A 13,892-nucleotide genomic window follows, 5' to 3' on the forward strand; every position below is an offset into this window, starting at 1 on the left:
AGAAAGGTTCTGCCCAGAAAACAACACAGCGCATTGGAACTCATCCTCTTGATTCAGTTTCGTTTTCCCGGCCATGTCTGACGTTCCTCTCCGCAGGTCCAGGGGGAACTGTCTGAGCAGCCTGACTGGGCGGTTGACCCGCGAGGGTTAACCTCCAGGACTCCCAGTGAGGGAGCCTGGATCTGGGGCGCCGCGGGAAGAACCCCCTGGAAGTAATGCAGGGGGTAAATTGCCCGCTTGCTCCAATGGAGGCCGGCAGACTTGCGCAGCACCGCGTGTGCTGCCGGGCCATGGAGAACGGCAATAAGCAGATTTAAGGTGAAGACCTGTAAGTAAGCGAATCCCTTCTGATTTTTAAGCGTATGCGAAGGATCGGTGGGAATTGAAGCTAAAAAGGCGCAGACTTCTTCCCCTGCACCGAGTTTTGGAACTTAGTTGGCGCCCCCCCCCCCTAAGATGGCGACGAGAAAGCAGAGCCCAGCAATGAGTAAATTGGTGATGGCGACGTTACAGGGGAAGGGGGAAACTTTGGAAGAGTTGGTGAGACGAGCAGTTTTTGATGCTGTGCAGCCCTTTGTAGCGAAACTGAATGAAATGGGGCAAAAGGTTGATTCAGTGGAGAGCGAGGTGAAAGCCATTAAAGAAACAGCGACCGGAGCAGAGCAGTCTGCGCACGAGAACGCAGTACTCATGAAAGCAACAAGTAAGGAAGTGAAGCTTTTGGAGAATCAAATAATAGGATTACAAGTGGACCGTGCCCAAACGGTATTGCGTCTTCAAAATGTAAAAGAAGAGCAAAGTGAAAATTTAAAAGATTTGGTGTCTGGACTTTTGGCGCCATTCGCAAAGGCAACTAAAGAAGAGATAAAAAACGATATTTTGGAAGTCCGGCGGACATCTTCAAAGTATGTAATGAAGCGGCAGCTGCCTTGCGAGATTATTATTGACTTTTCATCTAAGAAGACTCGGGACACCATCTTAGACAATTCGTATAATGTGTACTTGGATTATTTGGGCAATAAGGTTAAAATATTGAAGGATGTTCCATTTTTGGCTCGTAAAAGAAGATTCAAGTATAAAGGACTTGCGGCTTTCTTGAGGAAATGTGATATAAAATATAAGTGGCTGTTTCCAGAAGGCGTCTGGTTCAGATATAAAGATCAAACCTACAAGATTACATCGGACGTGCAGCTGACAGAGTTTTTGTTTAACCATCAGGAGTTTCAGCAGGAAGAAAGTTCGAAGTCTGAAGGGGAAAGTGGGGGGGAGGAAAGAGCGGGCGCAGCTGCCCCAGCTGCGCAGAGAGAATTGAGACCGAGACGCAAGGGGGGGGGGAAGAAGTCCTGATCCTGAATATAATCTGTATTGTATAAGACCTACCAATCTGATAGCATATTAGAAAGTTAACTTTTAAGAAAAATTGCAGCATGAAGGGAATACAAGACATGTAGTGTAGTGTTTGTTGTTTATATGTTGATTTTCCCTTTTCCCAGTTCTCCCTTCCCCCCCTTTTTCCCCCCCTCCCCTTTATATTTTTGTAGTCTTCTGTAGTTTTTTTATGCTAGTATAAAAATAATAATAATAATAAAAAAAAGGAACTCATCCTCTTGATGCTTGCAGGAATGAAAATGTTCTACGAGGGGTACTTCAGTTGTGTTGGACCTGATGCGGGAAGTGTGTCCTAATAAGCGGGTTTTAAGCTGCCTCGTGGTGCTACCCGCATGTAATTTGTTACATTTACACATGGTGAGGTATACTACACCCACAGATGGACACGTTGTAAAATGGTTTGAATAACGGGTCTTGCAGATATTTTAAATATTTATTGCATTTGAGATATTTACTAGTTGACACCCCTGAAGAGGTTGTATGAAACATCAGGTCTCAAGCCGGCGCTGTATGTCGTGCGCCGCGGTAGTCTTTGCTTTATCCCGCTAATTTCATTTCCACCTACAACAAAGAAAAAGATTTATTAGCGTTGAATTTATACAGCTCTTACCTGTTCATATGACACTATGGAAACTTAACTGTTGGATGTCTTCCTAAACTGGAACTCTTTTGTACCAACTATATTGTTTACTTACCTGTTGGTCATCTTCCTGCCTGTAAGACTTTTCCTGTCTGAAAAACTTTATACAATGTTACTTAAGCTGTTTTGATAGAATCTTTTGAATCGGATGAGTAATTTCACTTCATACGATGAATATATATTTCGACTTGACTTGAATTATTTGTAACATAAACATACTTGTTTATGTTATCCTGCTTTCGGTACCAGGCCCTTGCATTGTGCTGACTCTGTAAACGGCAGCTTTGAGTTTTCATATCTTGTAAGAAATACTTCTTCTCTAAGAAGAAGTGTTCTCTTCTTCTTGCGGGAGGGGGACAAGGGGGCTGTGAGGTGCTCAAGAAGAAACTTGTAAACCTTTTGACTCTGTTGTCGTCGCAACTGTGGTTAGAAAACTTTTAACACAACTACTGCCTGCATCCAGTCTAAAAAAATCCGCTGCAAGCGTATATATAGGGCAGCAGCAGTCACAATATACATTATTTTTACTGTGGTTTTTGCTCACTTGCTTCTTGGCTGAAAAAGTATGTGGAAAGCATGAAGGAACAAGAGTGTCCAATGATTAATCTTTCAGAAGCTCACCTCAGCTATTTAAGAGTGACAGAAAAGAAATAAAAACAGTCTTGAGAATAGTCCAAACAGTATTGCTAACAATGTGTGGAGCCTCCCATTTGGCCTTCTGAGAAGGTTGTTGAAGGGTCTTAAGTTTTTCGGGGTTACTACAAACCTTGTCCTTGCTGCGTTATGATTTGCTGGCATACTCGAGGATAAATATTTCTTCTTTGCTGTGTATTTAGGGGATTTTTATGCCTGCAGTTTAAAAAACCACACAAACATTAATTGTAATGTTTTATTAATGCATTTTTGAGCTGCCTTCAGGGCTGTATTTGGGTTGGAAAGTGGGCTAGAAATTTAAAAAGCAAATAAAAACGAGAGCTCTTTTGAGGGAGAAATGGAAAGTGCTTTACTGGATCGATCTAGGGTAGATCGTTCATGATCACACTCCAAAGGCTGCAGTTGTTTAGATTTATAACCCTGCCCTGTAGCAAAATGGGGCCGGGGTGGGGGGAGTTGAGAGGAGGAGGCCAACAATGTGAGGAAAGAGCATGGGCTTTGATAAGTGCTCATAATCAGAGAGAGACTTATTTCATTCTTTGAGGAGGAGCCTCCTTCTAGTATGAGAGAGGTCTTGAGAAGTATGCAGTATGGTACAAGCATTACTCACAGGTTTCTAACCTTGGCTGTATTCCTGCCTGCTTTGGAAATTTCTTCCAGAGGACTACACTGTCTCTGGGCTGAAGCCAAAGTCAAAGCAAGAGAAACAACAACAACAACATTCGATTTATATACCGCCCTGAACACCCACTCAGAGTGGTTTACAAACTATGCCATTATTATCTCCACAATAAAACACCCTGAATGACATGCCAAAATGTGGGCAAAGGGGGCCATCCTATGCCCCGTTCAGGCTGAGTGAGTGGGGCAGGGCGCTGGGATGCTCCCCCCCCCGAGTTTTCCCAGTTAATGGGCTACGCTGCCTTTTTTCGTGGCGTAAATTTCCTCCACTGCAGGGGGCGTTCCCGGGCTTGTGGCAGCTTTGGAAGCTGATTAACTTGCGGCCCACCTCCCCGCCCCATCCCCTTCAGCGTCGGTACAGGGACTTGCGCCACACTTACGCCTCCACCCAGCCGCCAAGCATGCCTGTTGGCAGCAACCCATCTGCGGTAGTGCGCCTCGGGCAGGTGCCGGCGGGGGGGGGGGGAGGGAGGTGTTATGCCCAAGTAATTGCCATTTACGCCCGTGCAAGCCTTAGTTCTCTCCCTGTGCGCTTTCCACCTCTACATGTAGGATTGCACTGTTAGAGTTTTATATAGATTGGAAAGCGTTAATTAAAAAAAAAATTAAAAGATGGCATTTGCCCTGAAGCAAAGCAGGCAGGTTATGTTTATGACTTCAACATCATGTAATTTTAATTACATTCAATGGTTAATTTCCTAGTTTTTCCCCTGGACACGGCCATTGCCTTCCTTAGGAACGCGAGGCACATACACAGCACATCTGACTGTTGGTTTTCTTACTTACATCGATTTTTATATGCCTTGGTTATAGCTGTTTTTGAAAGTAATGTCAAATTTGTACTTGCCATAATTTTCAAATTGCATATTTTAAAAGTGTCATTGCAAACCATCTCTTAAACATTTTAATAAAATTATAGTAAATCATGTGTTCTTTAAAAATTCAAAGTTTGGATATATATGTACACCAGTAAGATGTATTGGTCAAATCCTATTTAACATGGTTGTTACTGAGATGAAAATATATAGTTATACAGAGAAAATGAGTCATAAGTGCATTTATATTTAATGCTAGTTTTACTTTTATGGGGAACAGTAAATTTAAAGTACTGGTGGCATAAACTCTAATGTACGGCTCTTTCCCCCCATGAACTTTCGGTGCTTACATTCCAGGAGTGACTTTGCTCCTTGTAACCTACATAGAAAAAGCATATGTACAGGTGCACTTTATTTCTGCTGCGTGCACGCTTTTACCAGTTGTGCCTTTGGCACTCCTATTGCGTTCCCAACTGAATTGGAACTGGGCACTCATAATACTAATTAGTCTGAGCCAATGGCTAGGATGCCATAGACAGAATTTTATCTTCCAGGACAGCTGGCCCAGTTGGCCACGACTGTGGTTGGAAGGGAATCATGTCCCTGGGGAGGCCTGTGGCTCCATGGTAGAGCACCTGCTGGGCATGCCAGAGACCCCAGGTTCAGTCCCTGGCATTTCCAAGTAAAAGGGGCAGGCAGAAGGTGATGTGAAAAACCTCTGCCAGAGACCCTGGAGAGCCCATGATAAAAGACAACGCTGGCTCAGGTGGATCCGTGGCCTGAACGCAGCAGCTTCATCTGTTCCGTGGGGAGCAGCACCTACACCTGGATATCCTTAGAGCAGACTTTTTGCACAAGGAGAACACGGTTAGACCAGACCCCTTCTTTTCTGAGGAAGTGAGCTCCGTCTTTGATTAGTCACAGGAAGTAATTTTTTACTTCCAAATATGGTACATCCTTAAAAGTAGCATTGGCATAGGCTTAACGTGAAGTTTTACCTGGACAGAGAATAGTACTGTCTAGAAAACTGTATTGGTTTTTCTTGGAGGCAAAAAGATAACTAAACAATTTGTTTTCTAGATGTTTTAGGAAATACATTGCAGAATATGTCATTGCTGCGCAAGATTAGTGCGTGCATTCCCTGAGAGGTTTTCTTGTTTCTCCTCTAAATGATCTCTGTAGGGCTGCCTTATATGAGCGAGTAGATGCATCCGTCACCACTCGGATGCCTCTTCTGATGCTGTGTGTATGTTAGAAGAGTTCTGTAATGGTTTTCATCCATTAAAAACTCCCAACCCCGCTGAGAATCATCCAATCCTGAGCACTGCCCTAGGATGCCCCAAAGGGTAAACAGGGACCTTCCAACTCCAAGAGAGAAAATGAACGCTGCGAGTGAGCTTTGTATGGTTTTTGTTTTTGCAGGAGCAAACTTTAGCTCTGAGGAAAGAAGGAATTGGGGTGGTGTTAGACTCTGAGCTGCCTCATTTAATCGGCATCGACGATGATCTTCTCAGCACGGGGATCATCTTGTATCACTTGAAGGTAATTCAATATTTATCCGCATTCCGGTTCCTAAATGGACAACTTTAATTGTAGTGTTAATTTGCTGTCCAAATAAGCTAAGCATCTATTACCTCTTGGCAATAACGAGACATCAGCTGTTAGATGTTCTATTTTGTTTAATATTAAAGTGTCAGCTACTGCCTAGATCTCTCCTGACGGACCATGATTCGATGAATGGCATGCTCGCTGAGTGTATTGGGTTTTCATTAATTTTTGCTACAGCCATGATTTGATGTTGGCTGGAAACAACAAGCAAGGTGCCTTTTGCCTGGCATACAGAGAGCTTTAATGGAATAACAGTAGCGTACATAAAACTTCTCTGATAAATATCTTTGCATTGTTGTCTCCTTAAAACCTGATAAAAGCCCCAGCCTTGCAGAAGAATGTGGAATCTTAAAAAAAAAACCACGTGTAACAGAAACAGCACCCCGGGCTTTAAGAAGCCAATGCCCTCATGATGGTTGCTAGGAAATCACCCGTTCCCATTGGCTGCCCCTGCTCCAGTGGCTGGTGGGAGAAAAATAAAGTGAACAATTTCCAATGCCCCCTCATGTCCCAGCCCCCAGGCAGCTGCCTATTGCCAGCTATTGGCTGGCAACCTCACCTCTGGACAGCACCACTATCTACTTATCCGGGAGTAGGCCCAGCAGTACCCTAAGCGACGGACCTGCTTCTTCAGGGGGAGTACGACCCCATTCAAGAGCAGGAGGCACCTCGGGCCCTGGATCAGTCCTTCTACCTAGCAGTAGCACTTCCCTCTTGTTAGAATTAAGCTTCTGTTTATTTAGCCCTCACCTGTCCCAAAACTGCCTCCAAGCTCTGGTTCAGGGTTTCGGCAGCCTCCCTTGGCTCAGCTGGAAGCATGAGATAGAGCTGAGAGTCATCTGCATGTTGGATAGTTTTAGGTGGGTAGCCGTGTGGGTCTGCGGTAGGATTTGCGTCCAGTGGCACCTTAGAGACCAACAAGATGTTCAGGATGTAGGCTTTCTAGAGTCACAGCTCCCGTAAAAGAGCTCTGCCTCTCACGAGTCTCTAAGGTGCCGCTGGACGCAAATCCTGCTGTTCTACAACACGGTGACAGCCCAGCTCAGATCTTTGGATGACGTCACCCAGAAGTTTCATGTAGATGTTAAACAGCATGGGGGAGACGCTCAAGGCCAAGGAGCTGAGCAGCGTTCGTACAGCACCACCTTCTGAGACCGACCTTTCAGGGAGGATTGAAACCACGGCCTCCCAGACCCAACCAAAAAATGATCTAGAAGGATACCGTGATCGGTGGTTATCAAAAGAGGTCCAGAATCTCCCAGCGCAGGTCATCCACCAAGGTGACCAAGGCTGTTTCATTCCCATATCCAGGCCTGAAGCCAGAGTGGAAAATAGCCATTCATTTTGTCCAGAAAACCCTGAAGTTGTCCAGCTACCACCTGTTCAATAACATTGCTCAAATGTGGTACGTTTGAGGTTGGTTGAGAAGTAAGCCAATCTCCTGGGTCCAAGGTAGGTTTAGTCAGGCCACGGCCTGTTTCGAGGTTGCAGTAACCACCCCCTCCCTCCAAGAGGACTCCCCTCCAGCAGATTTAAGAAGCCAGGAAGGGCAAAGGTCATATATGCAGGTAATAGGCCTCAAACATCCAAGGATCCCGTCCACATCCTCAGACTGAATACACTGAAAACATACTGTTTTATGTCCACAAATGATATTTATGTGGGCTAATTTAGTTTTTCTACCAGAATAAATAATTTTCATTTTTTCCCACGGCAGGAAGGTCAAACACATGTTGGCAGAGAAGATGCTATGGCAGAGCCGGATATTGGTAAGCAAACGGCAGTCGTCTTCCTTCCTTTAAAAGTCAGTTAATTCTGCTGCCACCGTTATGCATGATTGGTCATTACGGCTGCACACAAGCAAATGACAAACCGTGGTTTACCATTATGGGAACAGGCCTGGGAAAACCTAAGGACTGCATACCTTGTTACATAGCTTTGATATTGAAAGACTTCCTGAAGCATCTTAACATTAGAGATTGTCATGGCATCCAGTTGGGATGAGATGACAAATTGTGATTTGCTTTCTTGTCTACATACCAGGAATTCAAATCATGGCTTAACTCTGGTTTGAAGGCATAAAACCCAATTACGATGTTGCAAGAAATATGGTTTGTTAGGAAGCCAGAAGGGGACCGAATTTCTGAAGCATTCCTGTAACAAGAAGACCTTGTTCGAGCATTTGTTTGTTCTGTTGCCAAGAATCCTTTTATACCAGAGTTGAAACAGCCCATGAGCACGCCCAGTCCCTTAAGTATGCCTTGGGACCGGGCAGTGTTATGACCGCACCGGTTCCTATTTCAGAGAGGAGAATGCATCTAGGGGGAAATAGTAAAGAGTCCAGTAGCACCTTTAAGAATAACCGACTTATTTTTTAGCTAGGGGAAGATTCAGAAAATACCTGAAGTTTAAATAGCCTTTCTTCAGAAATGATACATTAAAAACTCAGAAGCTGTGACTCCTGAGGTGACCTGACCTGAATGGCCCAGGTGAGCCAGATCTTGTCAGATCTCGGAAAATAAGCAGGGTCGGCCTCGGTTAGTAATTGGATGGGAGACCTCCAAGGAAGACCAGGGTTGCTCCACAGAGGCAGGCAATGGCAAACCAGCTCTGTTCGTCTCAGGGTCTCCATAACTCAGCTATGACTTGACAGCACTCCCCACCACCAGTAGATTCTGATTTTGGTATATACCTAACCTGGATTCTTTCTGTTTATGCAATATCTTTGTTCCAGGATATTTGTTACCACATATAAACCTAGATAGGGAGAGTTTCTAGCTCTGACCTGAATAGCCCAGGCAAGCCCGATTTCGTTAGATCTCAGAAATTAAGATTCCCCAAACACAACTGGAAACCAAGGAATTTATGTTGTTTTGGGAGCCAGTTTGGTGTAGTGGTTAAGAGCGCGGGACTCTAATCTGGAGAGCCGGGTTTGATTCCCCACTCCTCCACTTGAAGCCAGCTGGGTGGCCTTGGGCTAGTCACAGCTTCTTCAGAGCTCTCTCAGCCCCACCCACCTCACAGGGTGTTTTGCTGTGGGGATAATAATAGCATACTTTGTAAACTGCTCTGAGTGGGCTTTAAGTTGTCCTGAAGGGCGGTATATAAATTGAATGTTATTATTATTATTAATACTTCTATCTCTATGCTTGTTGTGCCCTGACCTGAATAACTTGGGCGAACCTGCTCTCATTAGATCTCAGAAGTTAAGCAGGGTCAGCCTTGGTTAGTAATTGGATGGGAGACCTCCAAGGAAGACCAGGGCTGAATCCACACTCACCTATTTTCTGTTTTTCAAACGCAAAGATTGTGTTGGTTCCTATCCTGCAATTTTCAATCCACCGTTCACATTCATGGCCAAATTTCGTATGCCTCGCACGACCCAGTGTTCACATGTGTGGAAGAAATCACGCCATAGTGGGCGGGGCTTAGCCCACCCGCACCAACCCCCCTTTTTTTGTTTTTTTAAAGATTTCCGCTATATCGAAATTGCTATGCTTTGCAACATCAGCAAATAGAAATTTCGTGTGTCATTTTTTCTTTGTGTTCATTGGTTTATATCTCTGCCGGGCAATTTAAAAATGATCTAAAAAGGAAGCACTTAAGAAAGATCGCTTTGTTGGGGGAAGTGGCTGCTAAGAATCAGGATTTAACCAAGTTAAAACATCATTTTTCCGATATTTCGATATTCCCTTAGTTCCAAACCAAAAAAAAAAAAAAACGTCAAAGCAGCCATGGAGTCCTAGGCATTTGTGGTGCTGATAAGTGTTCCCTCATATTCAGTGAGGTTTCCCTTTTTTGTACAGCGGAACTGAAGTGGGGGTGGTTAGAGGGGGTGGGCATTTGAAAACCGCTTCTAAGCATTCACATCCACCGTGAAAATTGCGGAAAAGAACCGAAAACAAGCGTTGAAACCACAGCGAAGGAAACACGTAAGACTTGCGGGATTGAGTTGAGGGAGTGTGAACAGCACTGAGAATTGTGCTGAACTAGCGGGAAAATGGCGGGAAAACATAAGAAGTGTGGATTCAGCCCAGGGCTGCAGAGGCAGGCAGTGACAAACCACCTCTCTTAGTCTGTCACCATGAAAACCCCACCAGGGGTCGCCATAAGTCAACTGTGACTTGAGGGCACTCTCTACCACCACATGACTTCTGAGGTACACATATTCCTTTTAATAGTCACATGAGAATTGGTCCTCACTGTTACGTGTGTTTATTTGTTTATTTCCAATACTTTACCTTTCCTTTCCTCAAGTTATGATGCTCAGGATGGCATAAAGGTTCCCCCCCTTCTATTTTATCCTCACAACAGCCCTGTAAGGTAGATTAGGCTGAGAGGGAATGATGTGTCCGCAGGCACCCCGTGAGTTTCATGACCCTGAATCTCCTCTAGTTCCTCTAGTTGTATTCTGCTTCTACTTTCCTCGCCACCAATAACAGTATATATTACAAAGCATTCTTTCTGTCTCTTTACAGAAAAACAATGTCGCTGTTTAAATGGTGTTTTAATATTTATACAGATGTAATGTTTTAAATTGTTTTTTAATGTTGTTAGCCGCCCTGAGCCCCCTTGCGGGGAGGGCGGGATATAAATATGAAATAACAAAAATAATAAATAACAATAGAGAGAGCTCAATGCAATATGAAAAATTTGGGGAGTCTTTTTCATCATGGCACAGCAGATTTGAATTGGTAGGAGAAGGACTTTCAGGACCTATAAAAGCGCTAGTCATACCGGCTACTGAAACAAAACTAAAGATCTCTTCCTTTGTGTGGCAGTCCTTCACGGCCTTGACCTGGAAAGTGAACACTGCATTTTTGAACATTATGACGGAACCGTTACTTTAATACCATTCCGAGGAGCGCAGTGTTCTGTCAACGGAGTTCTGGTAACAGAGGCAACGCAACTCAACCAAGGTATTTGTCGAGAAAGAAAGTATGCCGATATTTGATTTGCACTTGAAATTATAGCTCCCCCTCCCCGCAAATCCCCATCTCTGCTTGAGGTACAAGTTGTCCCCCTTGTTGTCCTTCTGCGCTGGTGATACTCCCTCCTGTGGCTCTCCGGAACACTTCCTCCATAGGACACCTTGCCCCTTGTTTCAGGAAAGTGGGCCGTGCCTGTGCCCAGCGGTGCTTGTGGTGGGCAGGTGGCTCCCACCTTGAAAGAGCAGTTACTAGAGGAACGAGTAAGCTACCAGCCTCCCTGAGGGATGAATGCAAATGAGGCTCTACTGGTTGATGGAACTTGTGAATGTGGCTTTCCACAAGCCCTGGTGGAGGAAGGACCACTCTACTTCTCCTAGCAAACACCAGACTTTTGTATTAAATATGTATTTATTTTTTAGTTCTACTACACAAATGTTGCCCATAATGCAAAACAAATGAGAAGTACTCATTATGCTAAGTATTTTTGCGTATGAAAGAGAGTTAAAGTGCAATAGAGGTCACCTAACTGGCTTGCGATCTCCGTGCAGTTTAAGGGAAGCCCCTTGGGTCATTTTCAGTGGATTGAACTTCTGTTAAAATTCTTCCTAGGTGTATATTTTGTACCAAAGCAAGCCTAGGAGTGTGATGAGCTTAAAGTTTGGCCAGCGTCAGGGCCTTTTTTCTGGGAAAAGAGGTGGTGGAACTCAGGACCGCACAATGATGTCACTTTGGGTCAGCTGGAACAAGGGGGGAGTTTTTTAAAGTTTAAATTGCCCTTGGCGAAAATGGTCACATGGCCGGTGGCCCCACCCCCTGATCTCCAGAGAGAGGGGAGTTTAGATTGCCCTCCGCGCCGTGGCACAGAAGGCGATCTAAACTCCCCTCTGTCTGGAGATCAGGGGGAGGGGCCACTGGCCATGTGACCATTTTCAAGAGGTGCCGGAACTCCGCTCCACCGCGTTCCAGCTGAAAAAAAGCCCTGGCCAGCATAAAAGGAGCTTGGCTTTGAGAGAGAAGCGATGACTGACGGTCGGAATGGTGGGGCCGTGGGAGGATAATGTGGTTGGCCAAATGTTGCAACTGAAGATGTCACTGTGAAGATGCTTCACCGTTCAGTTTCATTTTCATGACTCTCTCAGCTCACCCGAATGAAGGGAGTTGCACTTCAGCTCTGCCCTTCAGGTCTGTTCTCTCTGTTCCATCCCGTAGAGAGGTTAGGACAAAGGTTCAGGGGCTTTTTGTTTTTTCCTTCTGTTATTGCAGTCACATTCTGGAATGGACTTCCACTAGAATTACATTCTGTTTCCTTCCTTTCCATCTTCTGCAGAATGAGTAAAATGGCTTTAGTTAGAAGAATCTTCTGTTACATCATCTCAGCTTGGAATAGGGTATCCTGCAGCACAGGACGGGGCGAGGTGATGTAACACAGCAAAACAAAACCCCCCAAAAATTACCATTACCTGAACAGAAGTTGCATCATCCATTGAAGATATTCCACAGTTCTCATGTACTGATATATCACAATCTCAAAAGAAAGCCATCCCCAGTATATACAGAGCCGAATGTTTTAAATCAGCAAACATTTCTGGGCCATGCACATCCAGTCTATTTCCTCAGTCAGACCCTTTGGGAATGGAGTCTTCAGTGTAAAAATCCAGAATGCTTCTCTCTTCTTCAGAAGTCTGTATATCTGTCGGTCAGACTCCTGGAGGCTTTCAACAGCTCAGAAATTCAGCTGCTTATCTGAACGATTCAAGACCACTCAGTGTTTAACAAGTGGGGCCTACAGCATCTTTAATCAGATGCGTCTTCTGTGCTCACATATGCACATTTTCACTGGTCTTGTGGTCATAATCTACATATGTCAAATTACAAGGGTATTGTACCGCGTAAATCACACATTTAGAATTACAGTTTACAAAGGATCTTATATAATAATTCCTAATTTGAAATGGATCCCTAAATGCATTCGTTTTAAGGCATAGACAGCACATTGAATATCTACCACAAGGAAAATTGCCCCATGGAATTCCCCTTCCATCTATCAGAGTTCTGTCTAGAGTTGGTTCTTTTAATTTTCTCCTGACCAAGATATTAAGTTTCCTGGAATGCTTAAAGATGAATCGCAGGGGAGACTTAACACCTGGGAATCCCAGATGAAAAATGCCAGTGTTTTTCAAATATCCCCCTAACATACACACATGTGCAGTCCTATGGGAGAGAAATTACCCTCCTCTCTGTCTGTGTTGTTCTTGCTACTTTGAGACGTTGTCAAAGATGCACTCTTTGCTTTAAAAAAGGGTGGTTTCAAAATCCTAGGGGAGTAACTTCTGTCCTTCAGCTGTCCCATTAGTATGTTAGATTGCCTATAAAAATGTTAGTCTGTTTTCTTGTCTTGGCTGATGACCTCCACCGAGAACTAGACGGGCGATGTGACCTCGCTAGTCCTGCTGTATCTCTCGGTGGCCTTTGATTCTATCGACCCTCGTTTCTTGCTGAGCCACCTCTCAGCCCTGGGGCTAAGGGGCCCTGTACTGGGGGGTTCAGGTCTTATCCTGAGAGGCCGGTTCCAGAAGGTGGTGCTGGGGAATTCCTGCTTGCTCCTAAGCCACAGGCCTGTGAGGTTCTGAAGCTTCGATGATATCCTCCATGCTATTTAATATCTACATGAAGCTGCTTGGAAAGATCATCAGGAGGTCTGGGCTGCAATATCACCAGTATAAAGGTGATGCCCAGCTCCGCCTTTCTCTTCCACCTAATTCCAAGGATGTTGTTAATGTTTTGAACCACAGCTTGGAGTCAGTAAGAGGCTGGATGAGGGTGAGCAAGCAGAAACTGTATCCTGGCAAAACAGGAGGTTCTCTCGGTTAGTAGAAGGGCAGACCAGGAACTTGAGATCTCTCCTGTCTTAGTTATACTTCCCTTGGAAAACCGGGTGTGCGCTTGGGAGTGCTGCCTGACACTGCAGTCCCCTTTGAAGGCTAGGTGGCTTGTGATGGTTCGGAGTGCTTTTGCCCAACCGTGGCTGGTGCGTAAGCTGCGCCCGCCCCTGGGCCAGTCAGATCTGTGCCTTAGTCACATCGAGATCGGATTACTGCAGTGAGCTTTGATTGGGGGCCACCCTTGAAGAGCGTTCGGGAGCTGCAGCTAGTGCAGAATGCTGTGGTTCGGCTG

The 13,892-nt window shown here is 44.9% G+C and overlaps 1 protein-coding gene across 4 annotated transcripts in view; it reads left to right on the top strand.

Moving 5' to 3' along the window:
• KIF16B (kinesin family member 16B) overlaps window positions 1-13,892 on the top strand; it is a 155,689-nt gene that overhangs the window by 53,338 nt on the left and 88,459 nt on the right. For all 4 annotated transcript variants that reach the window (XM_054970397.1, XM_054970407.1, XM_054970417.1 and 1 more), the window contains exons 13-15: window positions 5,602-5,721; window positions 7,505-7,556; window positions 10,569-10,706. In XM_054970397.1, coding sequence (XP_054826372.1) covers window positions 5,602-5,721; window positions 7,505-7,556; window positions 10,569-10,706 — 310 coding nt within the window. The remainder of the gene's footprint in view (window positions 1-5,601; window positions 5,722-7,504; window positions 7,557-10,568; window positions 10,707-13,892) is intronic.

The sequence above is a fragment of the Eublepharis macularius genome, chromosome 1, assembly GCF_028583425.1.
Source record: "Eublepharis macularius isolate TG4126 chromosome 1, MPM_Emac_v1.0, whole genome shotgun sequence".
Lineage (NCBI taxonomy): Eukaryota > Metazoa > Chordata > Lepidosauria > Squamata > Eublepharidae > Eublepharis > Eublepharis macularius.